The 15,707-nt window shown below is 49.5% G+C and overlaps 2 protein-coding genes across 2 annotated transcripts in view; both read left to right on the top strand.

Moving 5' to 3' along the window:
- On the top strand, nt 1-4,306 carry LOC127395632 (sperm-associated antigen 4 protein-like). The gene is made up of 6 exons (XM_051642830.1): nt 1-122; nt 1,641-1,786; nt 2,328-2,440; nt 2,743-2,910; nt 3,282-3,371; nt 4,169-4,306. The coding sequence occupies exons 1-6, from the start codon at nt 1-3 to the stop codon at nt 4,304-4,306; spliced, it is 777 nt and encodes a 258-aa protein (XP_051498790.1).
- A 2,139-nt stretch (nt 4,307-6,445) lies between these two features.
- Nucleotides 6,446-15,707, top strand: part of DDX4 (DEAD-box helicase 4) — a 44,515-nt gene continuing 35,253 nt past the window's right edge. The window contains exons 1-4 of the mRNA XM_051642831.1: nt 6,446-6,497; nt 7,950-8,035; nt 9,940-10,003; nt 15,244-15,297. Of these exons, the coding sequence (XP_051498791.1) occupies nt 6,446-6,497; nt 7,950-8,035; nt 9,940-10,003; nt 15,244-15,297 (256 nt within the window). The remainder of the gene's footprint in view (nt 6,498-7,949; nt 8,036-9,939; nt 10,004-15,243; nt 15,298-15,707) is intronic.

Below are 15,707 nucleotides of genomic sequence, written 5' to 3' on the forward strand. Positions count from 1 at the left end.
ATGTCGAGCAGAAGGGCACCCCAGAGCAGACGGCAAGGGGCCCGCAGAAGCCCCCCGGGGCAGGAGGCTGAGCTGCAGCCTGCGGGGGAGGCAGAGGGGCCGAGTGGCTGCCAGGAGAGCAGGTACAACATGGGCTGCTCCTGCCCGGGGCACCAGGTTGGGGTGGTAGCAGGGACATGGCCTAACACGGTTGGCGGGGTGCACAGTAGCGTGGGGAAGCTGACTGAGGTTTTCTGAAGAGCCCTGTGGCTTGCAAAGCCTCCCTTCTGCGGGAATGGTTGAGGGCTGAAAGCGTGGCTGGCTCTGCTGCAGACAGGGGGAGAAAAGCCCTGTCTGAGAGGGCCACGGCAAGCAAAGGGGAGAGCAGAGGCTTCTCCCTCACCAGTAGCACAGCGATCACGAACAGCTAAAGGCCTCCTTCCTTTGCAGGGTTAAGAGGGCCCTGAAGTACAGAATGTCATTGAAAATCGTCTCCCTGTGGCTCCTCCTGGTGGCTCTTGGTAAGTATTTGTGAGCAAGCAGCTGAGAGTGCCTGCCTGGCTGTGCTGGATGCCAGCGGTCCAGCTGTCCAGCGGTCCAGCTTTCTTTTTGGCCAACTTTGTGGAAACTCCTGCAGCCCACATGTTTTTTGAGAACGTTCTGGATGGGGACTGGCTTCTGGACTGCCAGGAAGACTAGTAGTCTTGCAGCCATGCTGCTGCTCTTGTCCCTGGAGCAGGCCGCCAGACGGCTTGTTTAGCCTGCAGGTCAGCGGGAGAAGGGCATAGGTAGTTCCAGGCCTGACCTGGGGATTCCCAGCGGGGGACCAATGGAGAGGGACCTCTCCTAGCCCATGCAGCCTGGTCTCAGTGCTCGCTGAAGCAGTGCGGGGAATGGACTGGCTGTGGGACACTGAGCACACCTGAAGATCAAGGTTGCCCCTCAAGCTTGGGCTGATGGCTCCAGTCAGAGGCACATCCTCTGCACCCCACATTCCCCACCTTGTCAGCTAAACTGCTGCCCCACTCCAGGGGACACAAAGGGGACACAATGCGACTGCAGGGATCACTACCAACCCCAGTAAAATAACTGTCTCTTGGCGATGTGAATTGCAGCTGGTGTTTACTATGGGACGACACTACCAGTGTGGATGTCAATGGGGTCAATGGGACTCAGAGAAAAGGTTGGTGACTCTTGTGGGATGGTCACCTGCTGCCACAGAGCCCTGCTGACGGCAGCTGGCTGAATCACGGGCACTTCCACGCAGGGAGACCCAAAGCAGCAGCAGCTTGTGCCATGTCTTCCTAGGGAGGCCTCTCCTGGGAAGCCCTGGCAGCTCTGGGTAGCAGATGCTCTAACAAAGGATTTTTCCCTCTCAGGATCTGACCAGGGTGTTGGCAGATGACCTGGAGGCCCTGTGGTGAGAGATGTTTCCTGAGCTGGAATTGGTTCTGTGCCTTAGATGGCTCAGCCGACCTTGTGCTGCCTGCTGTCATTTCCCTCACAGCCAGGCTCCCATCCTTCCCTCCTGCCTTTGCCTTTTGCTCAGCCTGGTGCGGAACGGGAGCTCTTGCAAAGCAGGGAAAGCTCTTTGCTGAGCCCAGATACTCCCAGAGGGGATGGGCTGCTCTCTGACAAGATGTCCTTTCCTGTTGCTGCAGGAAGGCTCCTTTGCGTGAGGAGGAAACCCCGAACCTGCAGCTTCTGCTGGCAGAGGTGGCTCAACTAAGGGCGGAGCTCAACCGGGAGAAGGAGAGGGCTTCAGAAGAATATGTGAAGGTGTCTGACTGGGCCCTGCAAAGCTCTGGTAGGGACAGAAGCAGCCTGGTGTCCTTCCCCTGCACCTGTCTGCGGCACTCCCCAGAGGAGCCTGTGCTGCAGGCACTGCTCCCCAAAGTGGGGGAGCTGAACTGCTTCGTGGGGTCCAAGAGCAAGGCTGTGGTAGAGTGGCTCTCCCAGGCTTCCTCCCAGTCCTGCCCTTGGCCTCCGCACGTGTGCCTGTGTGGCTGGAGGGGCTCTCCTCCTTGCCTCTGCACCTGAGAAGGGAATGGCTGGGCTGTCCTTGGCTGCCCCTGCACCAAGCCCTCAGCTTTGGTTGCTGTCACTCACATGGGTGCCTGCAGTCCCCAAGAGCCCTCAGACCCTCTCCTCGTGGTGCTGTGAGAGAAGCAGTCACCGGGCATGTGGCTTCTGTCGTTCCCCTGCACAGCTGGGCTCCCCCACCAGCCTGGTGATGAGGAGAGGAGTGACAGATGTGGAGCTGGCAGGCGGTGGCAGAAATAGTATCTGAGCACCAGGCCCTCCTAGTCTGTAGCCTCTTGCAGCCACCTGCTCTCCCTTCCTTACAGGTGCCAGCATCGACATCAGGAGAACTTCAGAGACCTATGATTTCAGAGAGAATTTGGGCTGCTGGATAAGATGGTTCTTCCACAGTCCCAGCCCTCCAGATACTATTTTGCAGGTAAGATAGCAGAAATCATCAGTGCCCATTTCATGCCTTCCTCTGAAGTTGGGGACCTTTCTCAGGAGCTGTCCCCCTCAGCCCACTGGTACTGCCCAAGACTCTAGAGCAGGGCTGTGCTTGCTGGAAATCCGTGCTTCCCCTGGGGAGGGGAATGGGGCTGCATGGAGCTGAACTGCTGCCTCTGTTTTCAGCTGGAACAGATCCCACATGTACGCTGGCTCCTGTGCTTCAGGCTTCACAGGCACTTGTGTTCTCCCCATCACTCTCTCACGTTTCACTGCTCTCCCTTCCTGTTGCAGCCGGATGTTACCCCAGAACAGTGCTGGCCTTTTCGAGGGCATCAGGGCCAGGTGGTCATCAGGTTGCCAGCACGAGTCCATCTGACTGCCATCACACTGCAGCACATCTCCAAAGAAATCTCTCCATCTGGGACCATCACCAGCGCTCCCAGAGACGTCGTTGTCTTTGTAAGACTCTGCTGGAAGCTCTGGCAGGAGCTGGGCCCCGGGGGAAAGCCACGACAGGGTCTTGCTTGCTTTTGTGCAGCCTGTGAGGTTTGAGTCCTGCTCTCTCCTGAGCACTGCAGTGTCCCAGCGGGATACGTCAGGGGCTCTAGAGGTTTCATCCCTCTTAAGACTTGTTGCGGCCCAGCACCTCTGGTGTCTTGACCAAAACTGAAGGGGGAGACTGAGCTCCACCATAACCAAGCAGTGCTAGAGCTCTGCTGGAGCCGCAGGAGCTGAGGGGGGTGGGGATGGGGTGTAGATAACAGCAGGTACGTTCATTCCCTCTTTGTCGGGCCCAGCCTGAGCTGCTCTCCTTGTCTTTTTGCGGCAAGGGAGTGGATGCAGAGGGAGAAGAGGAAACTCTCCTGGGGACGTTCACGTACAACGTGGCAAAAGAGCCCATGCAGACCTTTCCTCTGAAGGTACAGTCCACGCACGGGGACAGGATGCCAGGGAGCAAAGGAGGTTGGCCTGCAAGTCAATGGCTCTTGCAAGAAGGAGCACAAATGCTTTCTGCCTGGGCAGCAGGACCCGGTGCACTGCCGAGGGAGACCTGGCAGTCTTGGGAGGGCTGAGTAGTGCACACGGTGGTGGTAGTGAAAGGACAAGGCACCAAAAGGTGCCTGGCTGCACCCACTGCCCTCAGCAGAGCCAGCTGCACGCGTGGCTGCTCCACCCAAGCAACATCTTTGTTCTGTGCAGAAACGGGGATGCCTGGGAGGGGGAAAGGTGTCGGGCAGTGCTGCCGCTGCGGCCCGTGACCTGCTGGCAGGCTGGAGAGTGTCCTCTGCTCCCAGCATGGCATGGCCCTGCTCTGCCGGTGCTCTGATGCCTGCCGGGAGGAAAGCAGGCGGAGCCTGCAGGCAGCGGGAGCTCGGTGGGGTTGCACAGCAGCTGCCCCAGGCACAGGAGCAGCTCCCCGGCCTCTCTGTCAGCACGGAGCGAGCGGCAGAGGGAAGGGGCAGAGGGCCGGGAGACTGAGCTCCAGCCGGGCCGGCCGGCAGAGGCTGCCGGGTGCCTTCCCGTGTCCCGTGTCCCCAGGTTACCCAGCAGCCCTGGGACCAGGAGTGGGCCTCCGGTTTCCACGGCCACTCCCACCCAGCTTCTGGAGCTTGCTCCTGGGCAGGAGCAGCAGCAGGAGGACGGCTGGCAGGGGGAGGGAGATCTGTGGGTGGCATTGTCCCTCTGAACAGCTCCGCTGCCTTTTCCCTCTTCACAGAACGCACCATTTCCCAGACCCTTCTCTTACATCAAACTGCTCGTGAGGAGCAACTGGGGAAACCCCGACTACACCTGCATGTATCGAGTGCAGGTTCACGGGAAGATGGCCAAACCAGAAGGCGTCAACGGAAACTGAGGGAGGAGGGGAGGAAAAGAAGGAGAAGGGGGCGGGGGTGGGGAGAAATAAAGGTGGCAATTCAGAGCGGTGTAGGAGACTTGTCTGCAGAGTGGGGTGTGCAAGCAGGTCCCTTGCGGGGAGGGCGGGAGCGTGTGGAAAATGTTGGGACTGCTGCTGTGCCAAACCAGGGTGCGTTTACCCGGTGTGCAGTACTGCAGTCCTCACAGGGAGTCCAGGTACTCCTTTATTCCCGCTCTGCACAGAAAGGGGTGCTAGGTGGTAAATCCCCAGGGCCAGCACCCCTTCCCCATATCACAGGGCTTCTTTTATCCACAAGAAATGGCAAAATTGTCTCTTCTCTAAGTGTACTGATAGAATTGGTCTGCGTGATGGGTTATCTAGTTCTTTGCTTCCACTTCAAGTGGTCGCCCTTGTCCTCTTCACTAGGCCTGCTCAGAGGGTAGGTTGGAAGCTTTTGTGAGCAGGGGGTCCTGCCAGCCTGCGGGGAGGGTGTTTTAGTAAGTGAAAGAGGTGAGTTCACCGGAAGCGTCCTTGGTTATCTGCTTTGCTTAGGGCTTAAGGCTGAAGACCTCAGTGGTTACTGTTGTTCATTCAACTCTTCTTCATGCTCAGGTTAGTGCAATAAACATCCCCTGGCATGGGTCGCGCTGACCCGTTTTGTGCAGCAACATCGCTGCTACTCAGTTTTTTCTTAGCAACGAGGAATCATAGAACGGTTTGGGTTGGAAAGGACCTTCAAGATCGTCTAGATCCAGCCCTCCTGTATTGGCAGGGACACCTCCCAGTAGATCAGGTTGCTCAGAGCCCTGTCCAGCACAGCTTGAATACTTCGAGGGCAGCCACAACTTCCCTGGGCAACTGGTTCCAGTTTGTGGCCACCCTCAGAGTGAAGCATTTCTTCCTAATATCTAATTTAAATCTACCCTTTTCCAGTTTAACACCATTACTGATTTCCTTATTGCTACATGCCCTTGTTAATTGTTTCTCCCCAGGTTTCCTCTGTGGCCCTTCAGGTACTGGAAAACCAGTATGAGGTCTTTGGAGCCTTCTCCAGGCTGAACAACCCCAGCTTTTTGAGCCTCTTTTGGCCATCTTTGTGGCCCTCCTCATGACTTGCTGTAGCAGGTCCACATCCTTTTTGTGTCTGGGGCTCCAGAACAGGACATGGTACTTCAGATGGGGTCTCTGACAGGAGAATCACCTCCCTCGACCTGGGCCATGCTTCTTTTGATGCATTTGTCATGCATCAAAATGCTAGGCCATCAACGAAAGGAATGACAGATGCTGGGTATTAACCCCTCTACCCTCCCCTATAGGGAAAGGAGAGAGGATAAGGGAGAGAGTTATGGGATGGAAACTGAACTGCAGAGCTTTAATGAAACAAGGTTGTTGAAAATGAAAGTAATAAAATATTTCCAAACATATACAAAATCACCGTGTCCCCCTAATAATGCTCACATCACCACCAAGACTGCAGGGCAGGCCCTGTAAAAAGTCCCAGACTCAACTCCTGGAGTCAGTGACAGGCAGGAGCTGGGTGCAGGAAAGCACAAATTCAGGAACGCACAGATCAGGGTCAAAAGCAGAAGAATTGCTGGAATCTTCTCAGGGCACTGGCCATGGAGGAAGAAGAGCTTACCCTCATGATTTCTCAAATTTACATAAAGCATGAGGTCTATGGGATGGAATACTTCCTTTGGCCAATTCTGGTCACCTGTCTTGTGGGCTTCTCCCCAAAGGAGGGATGCAGATGTGACACCTTTCCTCCCTCCTGTTTCTGGTGCAGAAGATGTTTTTCAGAACCCAGCCGTGGCCTTGGTGCTGCAACACCATTCTCCAGCAGTAACTGTAAGAATGGAGCATTACCAGTACGTGCAGCTACTTGAAAGGTACTTAACTGAAAAGTTAAATCACTAGAAAGAAAATTGGTTCTACCCTGGCTCAAGCAAGGGCAGGTGCCCAGGACAGTTGGCTTTCTGGGCTGCAAGAGCACACGGCTGACTTGTGTTGAGCTTCTCAACAGTCCCAAATCCTCTTCTCCAGGGCTTTTGGCAATCCATCCTCTGCCCAAGCTGTAATTGTGCTTCAGACTGGCCCAACCTTGCACTTGGCCTTCTTGAACTTCATCAAGTTGGCATGGGCCCACCTCTCAAGCCTGTCAAAGGCTTGACCTTGACAGCTAGGAAGGGTAGGGCTTAATTGACCATGAGTAAGGTGAAAATAAAGCATGAGTTCAGAGACCACTCTTCAGTAACCTTCAGCTGCTTCAGAAATTTGCCTTATTTCTGCACAAAGCCCCTAATAGCTGTTCAGATGTTCAGCAGGAAATTGCAGATCTGATGCCTTTTCTCTGCAATGGAAGACATCAAAGTTCTCAGGCGGTTTTTCAAGTAGCTCTTCTGATGAGCAAAATCTGTGGAGAATGATGTGGGACATTAACAAGGCATTACCACAATTCTGGAACTATAGAGTCTTCCTTCACAATTTTCAGAATAAGCCTTGCTGTGTGATTTCACAGCATGAAAAGGAGTACAGAGAATCATAAACTGGACCCCCAGTGCAGACACAGTAGAAGTGTCAGTGGGCTTGCTGCAACTTTTCATGGATGCATTGTCCTGAGACCAGTCCAGAAGTTCTGCTGCACTTGAAGTAATGCCCAAGCAGGAACTTAGCCCTCTTTTTTTTTCTCAGCAAAGTCTGGTATAACAAAAAACTGGGTCAAGGGGATGTTGTTCCTAAGCTTGGGTGTTTATCTTTTGAAAACTGTATCACCTGTTTAATTTAACATTTTTTTTTCTTGCAAACAGTCACATTCTGTTAGCAGTTATGCTAATGCTTGAATTTTGTCTGTCTGCAGTAAAAGGATGAATATTTAATTGTAGTTCTGCTGATCAGATTTCTCTCCTATGAGAAGCTGATAAAACAAATCGCGCTTTCACAGCCACAGGTGAAGACATGTAGGCTTCCTCAGATGCTGAGAGCCGAGCAGCGTGACCCGCGAAGCACGGAAGTGCCCGGCACCGGGAACTGCCCTTTTCCCCAGCTCGCTCTTCCCGCCCCACGCGCCGGGGCTCCCCGGGGCCGCCGCGGGGCGCTGCCTGCAGGGAAGCCCCGCCCCCCCGCCCCGGCCCCGCCCCGGCCCCCGCCCCCCGCGCCCCGCCGCGCGCGCTGACCCTGCTGCAGCCGCCGCGCTCCTATTGGCTGGCGGGCGGGGCACGTGACGGGCCCGCGCCTGCACGTGGCGGTGGCGATATTAGGGGCCTCGGTGCCCGGCGCCATCTTCTCCCCTGCGGGGCTGCGGGGGCGGCGGGAGGGAGGTAGGAGCGGGGCTGGGCGCCCGTCTGATGGAAGCGGGGGTCCCGATCCCGTCCCCTCCTCTCCCATCGCCCCCCGCCCGTCTCTCTTTCTCCTTCCCCCTGGCTCCCTTTCTCCCTCTCCCCCGTCCTCCTCCCTCCCTCCCCACCCTCCGTCCTCCTCCACCCCTCCCTCCTCCTTGTCCTACTCCTTCCGGCCTCCTCCGCCCCCTCATCCACCCCCAGCCCCACCACTCCGTCCCCCCACCTCTTCCTCACGACGTTGGGGTGGCGATGAGGACACAGGCAGGGAGTCACTGCTCATGTGTTTCTTCTCTTGCGAGCAGATCCGGCACAACGCAGCATGAACCAGGAGGACTGGAATGCAGAAATGGGGGACGAGGATTCATCAGTTCTTCCCAGCCTTGAGCAGGTATGAGGTGGCAGCTGTTGGGCTGTAGCATGTTGGCTTTTTTGTAGTTGCCTGTCCCTGTGGTTGCTGAAGCACACGGCAGAACTTGTCCTTAACTCGAGTGCTGAAAACACTGTGTTTTCCTAACAAATAGCAGCAATTTCAGTCTCAAGATGTTGTGGTGTCTTCCCTCCTTGAAGGCTTCTGGGGCATGAAAGCCAATTGGTTTTACTCTTCCAGCTCCTCAATGCTGCTGCCTTACATGGGGTTGTGGCAGGATGTTTGATTTTTGGGAAAGTGTATGGAATAAAAGTGGCACATACTAGTAACTAATTCAATATGATACATGGGCTAGTAATCGAGTACCTCTGGGGGTAGGCTAGTGGAGCAGCAGAGGCTGGAAGGCAATAAGCAAAAGCTTAGGTAGAGCAGAGACTTGTAATTGCAAATCAGCTGTGGAAAGGGTATTCAGGGAATGTTTTGTACTTATTGGAAGGCATGGTTCCTGCTGCCTGCCATTTTTCTTTTTTTCCATTCTAATGCATTCCTGTTCCCTTATGTATGTCAGATCTAAGTGTTCTGAAATTGTAAGATAAACTGGCAAGAGATGACTGTTTTTTGGATTTGGGTAGGCTGCAGTTTCTGATCCAGGTTGCATTGGTTTCAAGGTCCTTTCAGCTGTTTCTTGAATAGTGAAAGGGCAGTGATGAAACTGCCTTATTGGAGACTAGGAGAACCATGTTGTTTGGTGGTAGTTCTCGGCGTTGGGTTTTATGTGAACTGGAACTTCTCTCTCTTAGCTTTTCTGTTTGCTGTCTCTTTCTCTTGGCAGTCACTGAATTGGTTTTTGTTTCCTTTTTTTTTTTTTTTTTTTGATCCCCACAGCGGAAGGGAACATGAGTGACTGTCTCAGCTGATCTCCATTCTTAAACATAGGTTCTTAAAAGACAGTTCTGGAGTTGGTAGCAGAACTAGGGTGATGTCAGGTACCTACTGCCAGGTCTAGTTTTGAGCTAAATCGTATGCAGAAATTGTTACTACTCAATTTTAGTTTTTGCATAGCAGCAGAATGCTTTGGTGTGAAATGGAGGGTAAGATACAGGTTTGTAATGAGAGACAGGTAAAGAATAATGTTTTTGCTGCTTCTGGTGTTGTTGTGTGTATATTGTTATCAGAATAAACTGCCAGAAGTTTGAAAAGAATCTGTGAAGAACCTTTGATTGTTTGCATTGGTCTCAGTGGGCATTTAAATACAGCCTTCATGGAAGAGGTTGGAAGCGTAGAGGCAAATGGCTTATCCAGGTGGATGTATAAGGCTAGAAGTAAGGTTGCCCAAAGAAGAAATGACAGTGTACACTTTGAGAATAGCATTTTTACCATTTTGGGTTTGATTTGTGGTAGTGGTTGCTAGCCACATTGAGAAGTGTGAAAGCTGTGGTAATACCTAAAAAGCACAGTCTTGAACTAGAAGGTTTTGTAGCTGTGTGATGTTCCTCGGTCAGCTGGTGTTTTGGATTAGTCATAGGGTATCTGGCTTGCATTTAACAGGAGAAATGTAAACATGGCCTTTGCTGGAAATAAAGCTGAATATAAATAAAGTGTGAAAATGAGGTGCTGTTCTGAATTACCTCAAAAGGATTATCTGAATCTTTGAATAAATTACAAGGACTAACATATTTCAGATACTTCAAGGTAATTTAGCTTAAAGATACATCTTTTAAGATGATCTGTAATAATCCTTTATTAAGCCCTAGAAATGCAGTTAGTCGAATATATTGATGTGCAATGAACTGAACTTAGCAGAAGAGTCTGAGAGACTGTATTTCCGAAGATGCAGGTGGCAACTTCTTTTAAGCTGGAGTTGTATTGATGTACTTTGCATAGCCTGGAGTCGACATGATGGTGTTCCTTTTTTCTTTTTGTAGGCTAGATTCTCTGGAAGACCAAATGGCCCCTCATCCGACTTCAGTCCAAGTATAGGCTCATTTGGTATGTGAAGGGTACTTCTGATTTTACTGATGTTTGGGGGGGTTGATCGTTGGAACAGTTGAAAAGATTAAAGAAAACCACAATATTACCATTGTGGTATGTTTGTGTGTTCCTCCCCCCCCCCCGAATAAACAACATAAAATTGTACCGTTAACATAGTGAGTGAATTTTCCTGTTGACTCTCAACCCGTATTTATTTACTGCATTTACATACTGAATACAGCCTGTAGCTTCTAATGGGAGTCAGTGTGTGTTACCTCACTAGTGTTTCTAGAACAGGTTATGGTAAATGTGAACAGCATTGAAAATTGAAAAGCCTTATGTGCAATGGTGAGCAGTTGTAGTGAGGTCCTCTGACAGTTATGTTGACAATAAGAGAAGGTGAGATGAAGAAATTCCAAGAAATTAAGCAAGAGAGGTGATGGAGGCCCCATCCCCTTTAATTTTTTTCGAACTTGTTGAACGGAAACTTAGATCCATTTAAAAAAAGACCAGCCCAACAAATGAAAAACAAAAGCGCAAGAGAATACAGTTATGTTTGCTGTTGAGTTTCTGTAAAGCACTCCTGATTTAATGAAGATGATGCCTTTCAAACCTTGAGCAGAAGTTTTAGATGCAGAAGTTAGAAGAAGTCTAGGTCTAGAAGGTGGAAGTTCTAAATATGCCAAGCCAGGATTGCTGCTGAAAGTAGCTTGCACCAGACTTTCCTTCGTGTGACTCTCAAATAGTTAGATCAGGGAACACATTTTGTTTAGAACTGATAGACTGTGGGATAAGGCAGCCAGGGTGTGGTTTTCACTGTAGTCTCTGATCTTAGGCATGGTCTTTTAAGGCTGCCTGAGTATATTCTAACTGTAGTGAAACTGAGTATGATGTACACATTTTGAGCTGGTATCATTTGGTTGACCCAGCTGTGGGAGAACGACTGAAACTTTAATTGTGGTTAGCACAAATTACATGGATAGCAAAGACCAGCCTAGGATGGAAGGGACCTCAAAAGCTCATCAGGTAAACTTTGCTGATGTCTCCCAGTGTGGCTTGTAGCTGTTGGCCTTTGTCTCCTTGGACGGAGGAGGGACTGGTCACTTGGGAGGAATATAGGAATGTTGTCAGGGAATGTAGGGAGGCAACTAGGAAAGCTAAGGCCTCCTTGGAACTTAACCTTGCAAGTCGGGTTAAGGACAGTAGAAAGGGCTTTTTCAAATACATAGCCAACAAAGCTAATACCAGAGGCAATATAGGCCCACTGCTGAATGAGGTGGGTGCCCTGGTGACAGAGGATATGAAGAAGGCAGAGGTGCTGAATGCCTTCTTTGCCTCTGTCTTTACTCCTGCAGGCTTTTCCCATGAGCCCCAGATTCATATAACCCCAGAAGTAGTCAAGATAGGTGAGGACATAGTAGATGAGAATTGGGTTAAGGATCAGTTGCATAATCTGGACATCCATAAATCGATGGGTCCGGATGAAATGCATCCAAGGGTGCTGAGGGAGCTGGCGGAGGTCATTGCTAGTCCACTCTCCATCATCTTCGGTAAGTCATGGGTAACTGGAGAGGTGCCTGAGGACTGGAGGATAGCAAACGTCACTCCAGTCTACAAGAAGGGCAAGAAGGAGGACCCGGGTAACTATAGACCGGTCAGCCTCACCTCCATCCCTGGAAAGGTAATGGAACAACTTGTCCTTGGCACTATCTCTAGACATATCAAGGAGATGGGGGTCATCAAGAGCAGTCAACATGGTTTTACCAAGGGTAAGTCATGTTTGACTAACCTCATAGCCTTCTATGAGGAAATTACTAGGTGGATAGATGATGGTAGAGCGGTAGATGTGGTCTATCTTGATTTCAGTAAAGCATTTGACACCGTCTCCCACAGCATCCTTGTAGATAAGTTGATCAAGTATGGGTTTGATGATCAGGCAGTGAGGTGGATCAAGAACTGGTTGAAAGGAAGAAGTCAGAGAGTTGTAGTCAATGGGGCAGAATCTAGTTGGAGGCCTGTGACTAGTGGAGTCCCTCAGGGGTCGGTACTGGGACCGGTGTTGTTCAATATCTTCATCAACGACCTGGATGAGGGCACAGAATGTACCCTCAGCAAGTTTGCTGATGACACCAAGCTGGGAGGAGTGGCTGACACACCAGAAGGCTGTGCTGCCATTCAGAGAGACTTAGACAGGCTGGAGACTTGGGCGGGGAAAAACCTGATGAAGTTTAACAAGAGCAAGTGTAGAGTTTTGCATTTGGGGAAGAAAAACGCCATGCACCAGTACAGGTTGGGGGCTGACCTGCTGGAGAGCAGTGTAGGTGAAAGGGACCTGGGGGTCCTGGTAGACAGGAGGATGACCATGAGTCAGCAGTGTGCCCTTGTGGCTAAGAAGGCCAATGGCATCCTGGGGTGTATTAGAAAGGGTGTGGTTAGTAGGTCAAGAGAGGTTCTCCTCCCCCTCTATTCTGCCTTGGTGAGGCCACATCTGGAATATTGTGTCCAGTTCTGGGCCCCTCAGTTCAAGAAGGACAGGGAAGTGCTTGAAAAAGTCCAGCGCAGAGCCACAAGGATGATTAAGGGAGTGGAACATCTCCCTTATGAGGAAAGGCTGAGGGAGCTGGGTCTCTTTAGTTTGGAGAAAAGGAGACTGAGGGGTGACCTCATCAATGTTTACAAATATGTAAAGGGTGAGTGTCAAGACGATGGAGTTAAGTTTTTTTCAGTGAAGACCAGTGATAGGACAAGGGGTAATGGATACAAGTTGGAGCATAGGAGGTTTAAGATGAATATCAGGAAAAATTTTTTTACTGTAAGAGTGACAGAGCACTGGAACAGGCTGCCCAGAGAGGTTGTGGAGTCTCCTTCGCTGGAGACATTCAAAACCCGCCTGGATGCCTTCCTGTGTGATGTACTCTAGGTGACCCTGCTCTGGCAGGGGGGTTGGACTAGATGATCTTTCGAGGTCCCTTCCAACCCCTAGGATTCTATGATTCTATGATTCTATGATTCTATGATTCTCCTTCATGTGGCTCTTTGTGAAGAGGGAGCCCCTGTCTTCTTTGTAGATACCCTTCAAGTACTGGAGTACTGTGATGAGATCCTCCCTGAGCCCTCTCAAGGGAGAGAAGACCTAACTTCCTCAGTTATTTCTCATAGGTCAGGTTATCCATATGTTTACAACTGCTCATGTGTTCATGAACAGTTAGAACACAGCAGTGTGTTTATTGCTGATGTATCTGTCCCTTGCCTTATAGTGTAGAGCTGAGAGGCAGGCTGACTTTCTGCAATTCCTTGTCTCCAAGATGTTGGGCGATTAGGAAGGGCAGAAACAAGATACCGTTTGTGCTACTTGAATTCCTCTGCATTTTGACATTTACAGGAAGTAGCAAATGTGAAGGATAGGCTTTGCATTCATCCTAGAACATCAGCAATGTTTTATGAGGTCTCCAGTTTGCTGACTTCAGTCATGGCTTCACAGAGAACAAGTAGGAAAGGCAGTGCTTGTGAGGAGAACTTTTGCACTCTAGGTGGAGGTGGGTCTTGGAGCTTTGTGTTTTGTTAGTTCAAACTCTTTCTTCCTGACTGCCAGCTCTGCCTGCTGGCTTTTTCATTGGGTATTGCAAAAATAGCTAAGTATTCTCTGATTCTGCAGGCTTTTTCTGCTGAAGGTCTTGCTTTCAGTGTCAGCATTGACCATTGATTCCTTTCCTGAGTGAGGCATGTTTTGCCGGTTTAGATAAGTGTGAGGAATTTCAAAAGGTCTGTCTTGGTGTAACAGTCTTTCTGGTTCTTCTTACTTGACAGGGATCTCTACTAGTGTGTTCAGGCATAGGTAGTAGTGCTGAGGTTGCTTAAGCTGGGTGGGGCAAACCTTGCTTTCTGTCTGAATGGGAACTGAAAGAACTAAAGCTGTTATGGAAGTCCAGAGGTGATGCTCTCTGCTGATAAGATACTGCATCTTGTCTTGACCTTATCTAAAAAGGCTGCACGACTATTATGGATTCTTTCCTTACAATTACAACATGATAGAAAAAGGTGTCCTCATTTGTGTTCTTTTTTCCAAAAAAGGCTGCATGGTCCTTACTTATTTTTTTTTTCCTTGCAAAAGTTTCAATTTATGAACAGATTGTTCTTCAGCAGAGTTTTAAATGAAGCTCTGTATAGTTTTTAACTTCTGTTAGTGGTACAGCTCACTTGTTTGACACTAAATAGCATGAGAAGAGTTAGTATATGCAGGTTAAAGTTGAATTTTGATTTTATTTTTTTCCTTGAGGCAGTAACTAGGCATAGTACTGCTGTGTAAATCCTTGGAATGAGGATAAGCTAGAAGTAATACTGCATACTTGGATATACAGTTTACTTTGACTTAATTAATTTTGTTAATTGCTTCTCCATGAACACAAGACTGACTTTACAAGCTGCCTAGTCTGAATTTTCAATTCCAAAGGCAGCTTTTTCTTTCCTGTTTTATACACCTTTGGTACTTGAAAAAACCCTAGAAACAACACCCACAAATCCTAGAACTAATAGTATTGATAAAATTTTATTTAATTAGTATGTACAGGATTTGAGGGTTCATGTCACTGGAATGGATTAAAATCAGGATTTTAACTCCCTACATACAGTAAAAAATGTAAGTGAATGCATAGTCAGTGGATCTAGCAGCTGCTCTTTGAGAGTGCTGATGCAATGCTAGATTTTAACTTGAGTGACTTGGAAACAAGGATTCATTCTGAAACTGTGGACTCAGGCACCCCCATCTGCTGCTGAGTCCCGTTTGGGACTTTTCTGGTCCAGAAGTGTTTACCAGCTGAGGAGCACGGGCTCCATGTTTCCATGTTGGTTTATGTATTTGTGATTCACCGTCATTATTAGTAAGTAGTAGTACTTCATTAAGCCTATTTTTTTTTTCCAGACCTGGAATCTCTGTCCCTTATTCCCCTTTTACTCTTCCTCTGGACGTGTAGTGGGGGAGTAACAGAGAGCGTCTGTCACCTGGTTGTTGGCTAAAAGTGGGACAGCTAGGACTGAAGGTGTTAAGCTGCGTTGGTCCCAGCATTGGTCAGTGGGGTGCTCTGCCAGTGATTGGGCACTAGATGGAGGCTGTGCTGCTAATCACAACCCTCAGAGTTCAGGGATTCTACTTTCAATCTTCCTGGCTGATTATGGAGGCTTGTACTTAATTGGTTTGTGTATGAGGATGTTATTGGAGATAGTGTCAGAAGCCTTACTTTCTGCTTGTTCTTCTCTTCCAGGTGCTGTTGAAAGACATAGGCAGGATTACTTTGGAGGGTATTCCAGGAGTAGAGGTAGGATTGTGTCATTAATGTTTTTAGTTTTGGGGGTGATGAAGCCTTCCTTTTGAGCAAAACATGTAGGATGGAGGCTGTTGCAGCTGGTGTCTGAGTAGATTCTGGAAACTGACATTTTTGCTGTGTTGTTAGCATTACTGAGTGCTGCTATTCCATATGAAAAACAGTAGCTACACCTGTGCTAAGCTTTGCAAGTTTTTATTTTTATGTTTTTTGTCTTATAAAAGGACACTTACATCACATATTTTTTTTTGTTAAGTGGGGGATAGGCTAAAGACGTGAGGTTGCTTTCAGCCTGAATGATTCTGTAATGCTACTGTTGTGTTTAAAAAAATTCAAACAGCTGGAACAACAAAGCAGCACAAAGCCAAAATATACAGTAATGTCTAAGACAGTGTTTAACGTTG

The sequence above is a fragment of the Apus apus genome, chromosome Z (genome assembly GCF_020740795.1).
Source record: "Apus apus isolate bApuApu2 chromosome Z, bApuApu2.pri.cur, whole genome shotgun sequence".
NCBI lineage: Eukaryota > Metazoa > Chordata > Aves > Apodiformes > Apodidae > Apus > Apus apus.